The sequence below is a fragment of the Chelonoidis abingdonii genome, chromosome 7 (assembly GCF_003597395.2).
Source record: "Chelonoidis abingdonii isolate Lonesome George chromosome 7, CheloAbing_2.0, whole genome shotgun sequence".
In the NCBI taxonomy this organism is placed as follows: domain Eukaryota; kingdom Metazoa; phylum Chordata; order Testudines; family Testudinidae; genus Chelonoidis; species Chelonoidis abingdonii.
The window spans coordinates 101914740-101928762 of record NC_133775.1 but is presented as its reverse complement, the minus strand read 5'-3'; the positions used below and the strand labels follow the sequence as shown (position 1 = coordinate 101928762).

The window sequence follows — 14023 nt, the reverse complement described above, 5'->3', positions numbered from 1 at the left end:
AAAAAAAAAAAAAAAAAAAAGTACGTTATCAGGTCAGCTCCGTTCATGCCATACGTAGGTCCTAAACCTGCCAACACTTGTATTTTTGAGAAACGTTTACACTTGTGAGCTGTTCAGTGGGACTGCTTGCATGGGTAAAGTTACTCATGTGCCTAAATGTTTGCAGAGCGGGTGATTTTGTCTAAGCCAGTCAGGTGTGGCAATCTGAATTACTTACTTTGAAATCACAGTTCTCTGTCAGTCAGTGCTCATGTGGCCATTCTTTGTCCTGCAAAACTACACAGCTGTATGATCAAAAATCTGTGTTCTTTACCTTTGGTGAAATTAGACACATTTTATCATTCAACCAAAAAAAAAGATGACCCTAAATTTTCCAATATTGTAATTTTAAAATAATGGTTTGGGATGATTTTGCATAAATACGGTGACATCTGCCTAGTATTTTTCTGAGAAGTTTAATGTTTGCATCACAAAGCAACTGTGATATTGGTGTTTAATTAGAATTAATTATCTTAATTAGGGTTAAATTTGTTATCCTATGTTGTGGAACTCTTTATTGTTGTGATTTTTATCAAGTTCACTTTCCTCAAAATGTTCTTTTTGGGTTCTAGTGCTCATATATGCAGTATATTCCAATTGCACATTACCATATTTTCTGTATCCATTTTGTAGTAATAGGCAATGCCAAAAATGCCTTAACAAAATAAGGGAAATATTACTGACCTCAAAACCGAAAAATCCTTTCCTTATATTGATTTTTTTTTTTTTTTTTTTTTTTTTAATGCGGGAGAGGAGCAGAACTAGCCAATTCTGTTTCATTATTTTCAAATCCTCTGCAAAATCTCTCCATAACACCTCCCCAAAAATCAAGGCTGGCATTTTCAAAGAAGCCAAAGTGAGTTAGTGGCAATCTCCTATTGAGTACTGGGGATATTTGGCAAGCTGATTTCTCTAAGCTCTTTTGACAATCTTAGCCCATTGTCTTTAAAATTATTTTATTTTCATGTGGCCTTACAAAAAAAAACTTTAACTAGTGCTCGTTCATTCTCTCTCTCTCTCATATATAGCTAGCTACATCAATTTCTTCTATATGTACTATAACGTTGACAACTGATAGAGTGGGTGTTAGGTTGTCTCTGGGGTGGAAATATTAGGTATAATATATTTGCTTCCATGTATTTTTTGCCACTCATTCTAGATGTAAAATATTGCTGCTTTATTTTCTACATGCTTTGTTTCCTTCAGTTAAAATTAAAGTCCAAAAAAATTAATTTTTGGCTATGATAAATAGATATAATTTCCTTTCTTCTCAAATTAAAAATAAGGAAGATAGCTCTGTCAATATGGATAGCAGTTCTATCTTGAGAAACAGATTTTCTTAGCTTTATAAGTCAGGTGACTGCAATTTAATGTGTTTTAGTTCCCAGATCAAGCTACATTAGATTGGCATAAAGGCCGAGTGTCTGTCAGCAATTTAAGGGTAAAAATCATTACAAAGGATGCTGTAATTATCCCATAAATAGGCGCTACAAAACCAAGAAATTCAGAGTTAAGGTTAATTTTTAAGAAAGCTGACCTGTCAAGGAATGGAAATGCACAGTTAAGGTCCCAAACAACCTTAACTCTGCCCTCTGTCGTAACATCGTGCCACAACTATAAAATTATGATGAGTACATAAGTGTCTGTAGGCCTGCTGGCCACCTATATTTCAGGGCCACCATTTTCTCTGAGGGCAGCTTGGCTCCACTGCTGTTTGAAAGTAGGCACTTTTAGCTTCAGCCCCATTGAGAACAATGGGGCATGGCAGCCATTTTGAAGGAGGGCAGCTCTTCATGGAATTCTTGGCAGCAGTAGCAGAAACACTATTCATCAGTCTCGGCTGTAGAAGAAGCTTGTATGGTGCCTTCCTTTATGGCATGGAAATCCCTCTCTGATTAGGCAGGTGACAGATCAGAGGCAGTGCAGGTTTTAAACTTCTTTCCGTGGCATCATTCTTTTCTCCCTTTCCGGGAGACGTATGGGGATTCCTGGTCCCATCATTGACTGACTGCTCTCTACCTCCTCTGCATAAAATGCCCTTCAGTGGGTGGGGTTGTTTTGCCAGCAGCAGCATCTAACAGGGCCATGGTGGTTTCTTGATCCCTGCTGAAGCTGTTCTGTTGCGATCCTGAGTGGAGGAGCAGGACGCAGTGCAGCAGCTGCTTGTGTGTAGAAACCAGGGCCATACCCCTAGTGTCTGCATGAACCCTGGGAAAGTGTGTGGTTCAGTGGACTGAACTTCTTGACCATTCTGTGGAATGTGCATGTGGAAACATGCAAAGTTTCCAGCTGACCCTTCCTTAGACGGGGGAAGGGCAAGTCCAAACTCATGGAGTGAAATCCATTGCAAAACTCCTGTCAACTTCAATGGGAGCAGGATTTCACCCTTTGAGTTTTTCAGCCTCCTGTGTGTGCGCCAAGGGGACAGTTTAGCTCTTAGAAAGTTTGCGTATTTGCAGTATTTTGATATTTTTCCTTCCTTTTGCCTACAGAGACCATCTGATGTAGTTACTGCTGGGAACTAAAGCAGCCCAGTTCTATAGTCAGATGCGCACACACGGCACTGGTAAAGTTCTGAAATTTGTAACATTCATCTTTAATATCTTTCTCGTGATTGGTTAGGAGCGTGATAAAGTTTTATTGGGGCTCACACCAGATGAGCTACATTACTAGCTTGTGGCTAGAGCAGCTGTTCCAAAGTTATGCCAGTAAAAGCTTTACCCCACCTCTATCCCCTACTTTGCTGGTAAATATGCATGCTGTTCCTGCGGGAACGTATTGCACTGCCTTGCCCTGGATGATCAAACTCTTGTCCAGAAGCATTGATGGCATTGATTCTGCATTCTGTATACACCTGTGGCCTCCTCCACTGAATTTGCTGGGAGTTTTGGGTGTGAGGAATACAGGATTTTGCCTCGTTGTTGGTGCTGGTAGACAAGTCAGAAGCTATTGAGAGGGAAAAGGGCCATGTTTGGGTATTTATGGGTAGGGTAGAGGATCAGCATTTTCTGTGTTGGACTACATTTAATAGAGTATGTCTTGAAAATCCCATTGGTAATTGGGGAATTTTACCTAATGAATGGAGAAGAGAGGAAGGGGCTGAGGCTGATTTGCTGTAGAAATCAAAGTTGGGTTTTTTTTGGTAGTTGAAATACGACGTGTGAGCCATTCTAGTTGCAAAGGTGAAGCAATGCCATGATCTCGTCTGAGCCTATGGATAGACCTTGCAACTGTACCTGTCACTGCTTGGGCCGGAGCAGCATCTTAAATTAATTTCACTGCTGCTGTTTGGGGAAACTCTGAGGTCAGGGCTGCTTCTGCTTGTGAAAATTGAGTGGCACTGGAGGTAGGAACTGAGGCAGCTCATAGATGTGGAGTCTTCAGAAATTGGAGGCTGTTTGAGGGGTAGAGCTGCAGAGAGGCTTGGAGAATATGTAGAATGGCAGGAGCAGCCCCTCAAATTGGAGAGGGGTTGTGGTCAAGCTCTCCTTCCCCTGAGATGGGAAACAATGTGGCACCAAGTGGAATTTAGAGCAGGCTGAACTCTAGGGTCTGCTTTATTGGCTAAGGGTAGCTAGGATGCAGGTGGCATAGAGTTGGCTACATTGGCTTTATGCCTCTGAGGATTTGCCTAAACAAGGGGAATCCTCGGCTGCCGATCTTGCGTACTTTTTGAGTTGTTGCGCGTGGCCACATGCACACTAGTTCACACATCATCCAGAAATCTTCATTCCATAGCTAAGCCTCCTCACTATGTTAAAGAACAAGTTCAACTGGAAATCTTGTCATTTTCACAGAGGCTCTTGTCAACTTGTCCTGTTGACCCATGCATCCGACGAAGTGAGTATTCACCCATGAAAGCTTACGCTCCAATACATCTGTTAGTCTATAAGGTGCCACAGGACTTTTTGCTGCTTTTACAGATCCAGACTAAAACGGCTACCCCTCTATTTGTCAACTTGAATCTTCTTAAAAACTGACTTCAAAAAAAAAAAAATCATCTTAGAGAGAACCCTTTAAATGGGATGTCTTGATTTAAAAAATTATTAAACATGTTGGCAACAGTAAGTTTTTTCAGCTAACTCTCACGATTTTATGGTGAGCCTCAGGATATCGGATGGCTTTCTTATAGCCCCAACTCCTGGAGTCAGTTAATTATATGAGAATATCAGCTTTCATGTTAAATAACCTCATCCCCTGCTTCCCTCCAGCTGCTAGCTCTCATGGGAGTGGAGAAAAGCTTGAAAACGTGAAATTTAAAGGCTCCCTTAGCAGAAGGCAAATAAAAAGAACCTGAACGTAGTAGTTTTTAAAATCTCATGATTTTTAAACCAGTCTCAGGAATTTTGAATGCTTGGACTTGGCAATGCTATGAGAGAGGTCTTTGGGCGCACTCGCAATGCCACTAAGCCACCCTAGTGCTCTGAGTCCTGCTGCATTCTCTGTATGCGTCTATGCATGTGCTTGCAGCCTGTTTGTTTTCAGTTTCATTCTCAGCTCTGCTGCTGGTAAATGCCCTTTTTCAGGGCCTAGGATAGGATGTATAGTCAGTGACCTCTATCTAGCCTCGTGCTGTAAAATGAACCAAGTAAATAAACGGAGGGAGGAGCGGAGACCTATTTTTTTCCCTCCTCTAACCTCATTCAGAGGACTTTTGCAGGTAATATAGGTACAAGATTGACAGTCAAAGCTTTCTTCTGACAATTTGATGGTTTAGAGATGTTTCAAGTACTCAGGCTGCTCTAGAATGCCCCATCCTGTGTGTGTGTGTTTTTTGAATCTAGGCGCTTTCTCTCGTGTGGTTGTGTGTAAACCCCAGACCGACATAAGGTGAAATTAGCGGGTACCAATTTACACAGGGGAAACAGTGGAACTGATTCTATGTAGAGTGCTGTTAAATGAATAAAGCAAGCAAACGAGAAACAGAAGAATATTTTTCAGTAATAATCTTGGAGATTACTTGCAACAATAATAATCTTTTTTTAAAATCAATTTGTTTTTAATGGACAGTGTCTATTTACAATAGTGATACTGTCCATTACAGAAGTGTTGTAAGCAAATCAATCCTTTTTAGCAATATTAATATCACCTTAAAATATTAACAATGTTAGAGTTAAAAATCCACTTGTACTGTTCTGGGTTAAATCCAGGCCCTGGTAATGTCAATGGGAGTTTTGCTATGAACCCTTATGGGGTTCATTTACTTCCTACACTTTTTCCCAGTTTTGGAAGTGAAAATCAGTTAAATCAGTGGCACTTTTGGGTTCTTCATTATTGGGTTTCATGTACTGGAGGGGAACATTTGGCTGCTGAAAAGTCTGGAGAAAGGACTATGGATTTAAATAGTCACAGTCTCTCATTCTATTTTTTTTCAATACTGGAAACATTGAGCTCAGAGTAATTTTACACGTCTAAATCATAGACCTTATGTTAGTCTTGCACAGAAGAGGCAACACTCTGAACAAGGTAATGAGGACACTGATGTGCCTTAAACTTCCAGATTAGGGTGATCCTTGTTAGATAGAACACACTGGGCTAATCTGCTTCTGTTTGGACAGTTTGCTGTCCTGAAAGGAGTTCTCTGGTTTAATAATCCGTCCTTTATGCCTCACCTGCACTACACCCTGTTTCTAAAGTTAACACAGAATGAGGTGTGGCCTCTAAACTAATGCAGTGGACGTTGTACAGATAATTTTGATTCCCATTTTCTGACCTATCCCTGTAGAGTGCATTCCATGCTGTCTCTTCCAGGTGAGAGAGATGGAAAAACCACAATCCTGCTCTGAGTCGACACTGGCCAGCTTGTGCTTAAGTCTATACCTATGCGCAAGGCAATTAAGCACCAACTTAACTTTAAGATCAAGTGCTTTGGTGAATCAGAGCCTGTTGGGCTTTTCTTCACTGTAGTAGTTAAGTGTACTAACTCAAGCTATGTTATTGCTAGGGATGCCACCTCTCAGGACATACCTATTACTTAATGCCAGAGATCCAGCTGCCCCACCATTATGCCAGGGCACAGGACAAGCCTGCAGGGTCTGCCCCTGCCTCCCAGGGCTGGAGGAGGGACACGTGGGTCCTAGATCCAAGCCCCTCACTTCCCCACAAACTGGGCTCCCAAGCTCCAGCTCCCGCTGCTGGTCGGCAGGGGCAGGCTGGCTCGGGGCAGTTTGACCCTGCAGCACCCCAGGCTTCCTGCTGCAGCCACCAGCACTCCCTCTGCCCCTGGAGCCACCCCTCATTGGTGCGCTGTGCCATCTGTCTGTAGCGCAGGTGTGGCCCCCATCTCTGAGCAGGCTCAGAGTGGTGGTGTATTATACAGCTGTTAAAAACCCACAACTTGGGCATTTTAATATCCAGGGAAGACTCGCAGATTTCCTGGGCTAGCTGCCTCAAAAAGCGATGATCCTGGGAAAACCTGGACAGGTGATAAGCCTCATTACTGCATGTGAGCTAGCCCAGCTCTAGTGAGAGCAGCCACGCTGCAAAGCAACCTTGGAGTTACAGAATGATTTGGATTAGCTGCTTTCTCCTCACTGAATTACCAGTTCGAGCATCGGCCTCACTTGAGCTTCAAGCCACGCTCCCCACTCTCCGACTGGCCAGCTAGCTCGACCTTTAAGCAGCACGTAACTCGCGTTAGAGATTTTTGTGGACATGTATTGGGTTTGGTTGATCACGTGAGTGATCACTCAGATTAACTGGGCTGTGAAAGCACACCCTCGGGGTATGTCCACACTTTGAGCTGGGGATTGATTCCCAACTCAACATAACTGCTAGCTCAAACAGAGCAAGTGCATGCTAAAAATACAACATAGTCATGCAGGTGTGGGCGGCGGAAGGGACTAGCCACCCGAAGTATGTTTTGTCAGGGACTATGGGCATGTACTGACGGCAGCTAGCCTTTCCTGCCACTTGCACTGCTGCGACTACACTCTATTTTTAGTGCACTAGCTTGGTCAGAGCTAGTGTGGACATGTCTCCTCAAGCAGGGAATCACCCCCTCCTCCCCCTCATGTGCTTGGTTCACATTTCTTCCTCTCCCCATTCTTGTCCGGTGGACTGCAACCATCTAACCAACCAGCGGTAGCTGCATTTTCGTGATCCTTTCCATATAGGGACACTGATCCTAGAAACAGATGACAGTGTCTGTGACTCTACACATGTGAGTTGTCCTGTTCATACAACTTGCATGTGCAAGTGTTTGCAGGAGCTGGGCCATAATCTGTAAAGCACTGGGGATCCTTTAGGACAGAGCTTGCTATATTAATATGAATTATTGATATATTTAAATTCAATTATGCTTGATTCAACATCACTGAAAAAGCATAAACTTTCCCTTCCTTCTTATCCTCATTTTCAGCATCAAACAGAGTTCCCAGTCACCTGATGAAGCTGAAGATAAGGAGAAGGACCAGCGCACGGTAACAGTCAATCCTTTTCACATGGGAAAGGCGTTCAAGGTCATGAATGAATTACGGAGGTACTTTTTCCACGTAACATGCATCATCTTTGGTTTATCAGACACATGCTGAGCAGAACAGCAGGTCATTTGGGGCACTTTAAAAATATTCTGTGTATTTGCTTTAGCACAAAAGGAGATCACACAACAGGGTGTTAGCAAAACAGTAGGAAGAGGCAGCCAAAGTGTAGACCCTGTAGAGCACTGCTGTTCCCACCCACACACCTGTCTACCTCTTTGTGAAAAAGAAGCCAGCTGTGTCTCAAAAAACGTTTTCAGAGCCATACCTGCCATTTACAAACAATCAGTTTAAAGTTTCCTGCTACTTACAGCAAATCCACACACACACACTATATTCTCAACAGAGAAAATGCGTTGAAGACCAATAATAGAACATTACAGATACAGGGACACCTACACGTAATTACAGTGCAAGGATTGCTAAAGTGGAATTCTCATTCTCTTTGACTCACTGTCACTCAATCTCAGCTTTGCACTGCAAAGTGTAAAAAAAAAAAAAAAAAAAAATATTCACACCACCTACAAGCCAATTTAAAAACTTCACAGTGCTCAAAGAAGAACTCCAGCACATCTTTGATCAAGAGTGTGTATGTGTGGGGGAGAGGAGAATTGTTACTTTAAATGGACTTAAAAAAAGAAAAAGCAAGTTTTTTTTTTTTTTTGTTTTTTGTTTTTTTTTAAAAAGATGCCTGTGGGTGTGTCAGCCATTCAGTGGCATGGATGACATTCAGCTTGTTTCTGGAGTCTGCCATCTTCCCTTGAAGCAGGTTGAAATTCAGTGAGCATTTAACTTTCATTTATACATGACTTATTTGAGTCCTTAGCCTGCCAAACGGTATCTTTGGTTTGACACTATTATTCTGTTTTGTTGTAATGTGAAAAATGTGTGTGTAACCCACACACTGTCTCTTCCCTCCCCTCTGCCCCTACCTTTCAGGGGTTGAATAGGTTGACACTTCTAAAATACACCCTCTCCAATAAGGAGAGGGACTGGAATCCTCTCCCTCTGTGGCAGATGCCACCATACTTGGGCCGCCCAAGTGGCGGGGGATAACAGAGAAATATGAAGTATCCTTCTCGTCTCTCAATTCTGTGGTGTTGAGTGCGTTTCCTTTTCAGTCTCCCTCTGCTGGCACAGGGATCAGGAGACCTGAATGCAGGTGCTTGTGCAGCAGAACACCAGGCTGCTGCGGTTATGTTGAAAATCCAATATTGTATTCCTTTAATTGAAGTGCACTGGAGGGCCTAGCAGCGCTGCTCTCTTGGTTTCTGTGTTTTGCTAGATCCTGTATGTTACTCAGCTGACTGCAGAAGGTTAGATCTGCCCTTAAGCACCTGCTTTTTAGACTGCATCTTTGCATGCTCCTTAGCATTGCTTTCTCTCAGTTTTTGAGTCTGCAATCCTGATGTTTGTATGGTGCACTGTTTTGAACTAGCAGTCAGGAGTACTGTCAGACAGCCTGTGGAAATGGTTACCTTGATTAACAGTGATTTAATTCCTATTGATCTAGTAATCTCTTTCAGAAAATCTAGATTTAAACTCTCTGAGGGGTAGTGAGACCTCTAACCTATTTGCTACCGGTTAGTTGCTTGGCACATTCATCTTCTCAGTGGAAAACTCATTTGTATGAAATGCACTTTTTAGATGATAGGATCCCAGAGCGGGACTAAACCGAGCTCCTTCCTGATAGACTGAATGTGAATGATCTCCAAAGCCTGCATTGCATTTTGCTCACACAAAAGCTCCCTTTACCACCACCATTCCATCAAAGCTGGCATAAATATGGAACACAGTCTCTTATCTATTTCTAGGTGTTGTCTTTCCTGCATGTTTCCAGCTTAATCTTCAGTGTTTTGGGAGTCGTTTTATTAGGTATCACACAATCCAGGGGACATACCTAGTCTGTTAGACGTTTGTGTGTGTTCTGTTTTGATATGGAGTTTTCTAAAGCAAAAGCGCAATAAGCTGCATAGAAGAGAAAGTGACATCTGGATTTGTAGACCCTGATCTCTTTTCCTAGTATGACACCTTCAGTGAGCACCCTTATTCTGTATTTAGATACTCAAGTAGGGACCAGGTATTTTGATACTGAGCACTTACAATATAAAAATGTCAATTAACAAATCCTCAAAGGAGAGATCTCTGATGGAGATAAAAATGGGCACGGATTCCTGAAAAACTTACCCAAAGTCATGCAGTGAGTGAGTGGCAGAACTGGGGCTAGAACTCAGAAGTTTTTGGACTCCCAGCCCTATGCTGACCTGTGCGTTAAACTCAGTCATCAAGGTGAATAGCAGACTCCAGTGAATGAGTGCACTTTGTGGTGATGCTCTTGAGAATGACGTGAGGAACCCTTTGTGTGATATTCAGACCTGAGGAACATGCTGTGTTGTTCATGTGCTGTAGCATCAAACCTCTTTCTACCAGCCCTGTAGTGTCATGTGGGAGAGGAAGGAGCTCTCTCCTCTTTTATCCCACTTCCCCCCAAGGCTGGTGCTACATCCTGGCTTTATGGGGAAAAGTGGATGGCAGATTGATGTAGTGGCTGATCTGCTAGGAGATTCCTCTGTCCCTTTCCTAGGCCATGCTGTGGGGGGAGATGGAGGCAATCTGAACTTTGGGGTTCAGAAACCTGTGGCCAGCCTCCCAAATCCATCCTTTTTTGTGGAAAAGAATGTGTCCAGTTCTGTTTCAGGCAGGGATCTCTGCAGCTTTGGATGGTGGCAGGATACGCTCCATAAAGAAAAGTTGACAGAGGCTGATTGTCTCTGTGTTTCAACCGTCCACTGAGACTCCAGCAGTTGTCAGGTCTTGCTGGATGATTCAGGTCACTTGTTTGTGACGTAGGAACTCTGCTCATTTTTCCCAAGGGTATTTATAGAGGTCCCTTTGCATGGCCAGATGTTCTAAAACCATGTCGTCTTCTCTGGTGTTTTCCAGCAAGCGACTCCTCTGTGACGTGGTGATTGTTGCTGAAGCCATTGAGATGGAAGCCCATCGCGTTGTCCTAGCAGCCTGCAGCCCCTATTTTTGTGCAATGTTTACAGGTACTTTTCTGCCTCCAAACAAAGTTCTGTGGTTGTGTGTGTCCTGCAGATTCCAAGACACACAGTCATGTCTTCACGATAGACCTGCTGAGATGTTGTGGGCTTGGGGCTGCACGAAAGTCTTTTTCTGGAAGAGAAGAAATGTAGTGAAGTCCCTAGCTGCTTATACCAATGAATGTGCTTGAAAAATCTCTTGGCTAAATCCCCTTTGGACAGGGGACCATGTCTTGTGCAGGTTTGAGGGCACTGGCAGCACTTGGTAAAAATTGGATGCTACCATATGTGTCCCTCACGTGGGAGATCTGTGCAGTGTGGGACACAGAAGGAATTATATGTGGGTTGGCAGATAGCTTTTGAAGTGAGATGTTTGACTTTTCTAGACCAGAATTTGGGGTGTTAAAGTGTGTGGTTTTTTTTTGTTTTTTTTTATATCAGACATTTATACGGTGCTGTAAATTTGCATGGTACATCGCACGTACGTCCTCCCACAGAAGTCCCTGTCTCAGAGCTTACAGTCCAAAGGCCTTGTCCTACAAACACTTGAGCACAAGGCATGGAGATGTTGCAAAGAGTTTTTGGCATTGGTTTAATTCTGCTCCCGCTGAAGCGAATGGCAGAAGTGCTTAGACCAAGGCTTTGGAAACCCCATCCGTGATTATAGGATAATAATTCAGAGTGATCTGGACAAACTGGAGAAATGGTCTGAAGTAACTAAGATGAAATTCAGTAAGGACAAATGCAAAGTACTCCACTTAGGAAGGAACAGTCAGTTGCACACCCGGGAAATGACTGCCTAGGAGGCAGTACTGCAGAAAGGGATCTGGGGGGGTCATTGTGGGCTACAAGCTAAATATGAGACAACAGTGTAACATTATTACAAAAAAAAGTGAACATCATTCTGGGATGTATAGCAGGAGTGTTGTAAGCAAGATACGCGAAGTAATTATTTTGCTCTACTCCGCGCTAATTAGGCCTCAGCTGGAGCATTGTGTCCAGTTCTGGGTGCCACATTTCAGGAAGGATGTGGACAAATTAGAGGAAGTCCAGAGAAGAGCAACAGAAATGATTAAAGGTCTGGAAAACTTGACCTGTGAGGGAAGATTGAAAATTGGGTTTGTTTAGTTTGGAAAAGAGGGGACTGAGGGGACATGGTAACAGTTTTCAAGTACGCAAAAGGTTGTTATAAGGAGGAGGGTGAAAAATTTGTTCTCGTTAACCTCTGAGGATACGACAAGATGCAATGGACTTAAATTGCAGCAGGGGAGGTTTAGGTAGGATGTTAGGAAAAACTTCCTAACTGTCAGGGTGGGTGAGTACTAGAATCAATTGCCCAGGGAGGTTGGAGATTTTTAAGAGCAGGTTGGGCAAACACCTGTCAGGGATGGTCTAGATAATATTTAGTCCTGCCTTGAGTGTGAGGGACTGGACTAGATGACCTTTGAGGTCCCTTCCAGTTCTATGATTCTGTGTAAGCAAAACTACATGCACGCTTCAGCATTGGCAAGATTCGATCTTACGTTAAGGCAAAAAAGTCAAGAGCAGAAAGTCTCTGAGGACAGAGATGGAATATTTCCACAACACCCAACTCAACTGAAGACTCAGCCTGTTAGCTCAGCTGGAAGACACCTGCACTGTAGTACCCTCTCTGCTCCGAAGCCCCTTGGCCATGCATATTGAATTTCCGTTGGCACATCTTTGCTCCCACCTGACACATCATCTCTATGCCTCCAACAGATCAGTTATACCCCAAGCTATTCTGCCCCTCTTCAAATAATTCCAATCAGTACTGCCACCCCACCCAAATCTATCTCTTTGCAGGGCTCTCCAGCTGCTGACTTTCCTCCTGTTGCTGTCCTGAGTATATAGATCTTTGACTTCCCCCTCCACCTGGGCCATCTGCCCTTTGCTCCTCCTCCTCTTAAAGGAACAGCTACCAGGAGGCCACACTGTTTCCCTCACTCGCCTTCCCTTCCTGAAAAAGAACCAACAAACCCAAATACTCAATAATAAAACAGATTGGATTTTAAGGTCCTCTGAACAACTCTTGTGATAGCTTAACTTCAGCCCAATGCGTTATGTGGGAAACCCAGTTTTGGGAACGTTCTATGATACTCCTTGACTTGTGGTCACCAAAGCATTGGAGGGTTAAAAGAGAGCTGCGAGCTCTCTACATGGATGCTCCCTCCTTTAAAAGGGGCTTAAATTGGGCCTCTTTCTGTCAGCTTTATTGGAAGAGTTGAACTCTTTGCTAATCATCTGTGAAATGTGTGTTCTTTGTCATGACTTAAAAGCTATAGCAGAGCCAGGCAAAGTTTGTGCCAGAAAGAATATGGTCCTAACTGAATGGGAAAGGGGGAGATGCAAACGTGAGTTCGTGTGTTGCGCTTGTTCTGCTGGGATTGCATGTGTCAGTGGCTTTTGGGGTGTGGGAAGTAGAAAGTGCATTCACTTAAAAAAATAAAATTGGTTGACGTTGTGGGATGTATAGGCAGGAGTGCGGTGATAGGTACTTTGTTTGCCAGGAAGTTTTTTCTTCGTAAGGCTGAGAAATCTAAGCTATTAAGAAGCCAGAGAGCTGAGACGGTATCTTGGGATTGGATTTTAGCGGAAGTAATGTCGCTACGGCTAAGGAGCAAAGCAAGAAAGAGTGCGCTGCTCCGAGGTTTGCACTGAGAATATTTGTTACTGTCTGTGGTAGTTATTACACCAGCCAACAAGAGTACAGCCCTGGAGACACCTCTGATCCTTAGAGGTCATGTCTGCCTGAAACCAGCCATCATGATTAACTGGCATTAATAAGGGTGGGCAGGTATACTCGGTTGCTGTTCCTGTACTGGAATTCTGTGGGGCACAGTAATGCTCAGATCTGAAAGTTAAACAGTAACCATCTAACCACAATCATGACTTTTTTTGTAAACTACCTTTGGCTATAGTTGTAACGATTTGCTGCTGCTCTGGTTGTAAAACAAGTTGAGCGGTAGGTCACTACCAGGCCTCTCCTTGGTTCAGGTTAGGGCTGGCTGTTCCCATATATAAGTTCTGAGTCTCCCCATTGCAAGGGTCTGTACCTCCACGTTGTTTCACTTTGTGGTGAGTGACCCTTTACAATAAGAAGCTGAATATTCTTTTTCTTTGCATTACTGCTCAGAGATGAAACTTGACAGCAGTGGGGAAACGGAGTTCTTGTATTTATCCATGGGACCCATGCAGCAGTAGTGAGCTGTTTCTGAAAACCTCTAGTATGTGTCATGCTTGGCCTGAAAGGGACATCTTCCGGGGCAGAAAAAGTTCACTCAAAGAGAAAAATCTTATGGCCATGACCATGAGGAAGGTGCCCATTGGCTTAGCTGGTAGAAAAGATGACTGTGGACAAGCAGGATCCAAACGAAGATCAGCCATTCATTACCTATGTACTATCATCCCATAGCTGTTCAGCAACTCTCAGTCAGTGTAGAC

The 14023-nt window shown here is 43.4% G+C and overlaps 1 protein-coding gene across 3 annotated transcripts in view; it reads left to right on the top strand.

The window, feature by feature from the left end:
* Positions 1-14023, top strand: part of KLHL3 (kelch like family member 3) — a 64159-nt gene that overhangs the window by 4447 nt on the left and 45689 nt on the right. For 2 of the 3 annotated variants that reach the window (XR_004373741.2, XM_032780547.2), the window contains exons 2-3: positions 7400-7519; positions 10461-10567. Coding sequence is in view for 2 of the 3 variants with exons in the window: in XM_032780547.2 (XP_032636438.1) it covers positions 7400-7519; positions 10461-10567 (227 nt within the window). In the remaining variant the exon portion in view is untranslated. The remainder of the gene's footprint in view (positions 1-7399; positions 7520-10460; positions 10568-14023) is intronic. The other variant, XM_032780548.2, reaches the window with a different exon arrangement.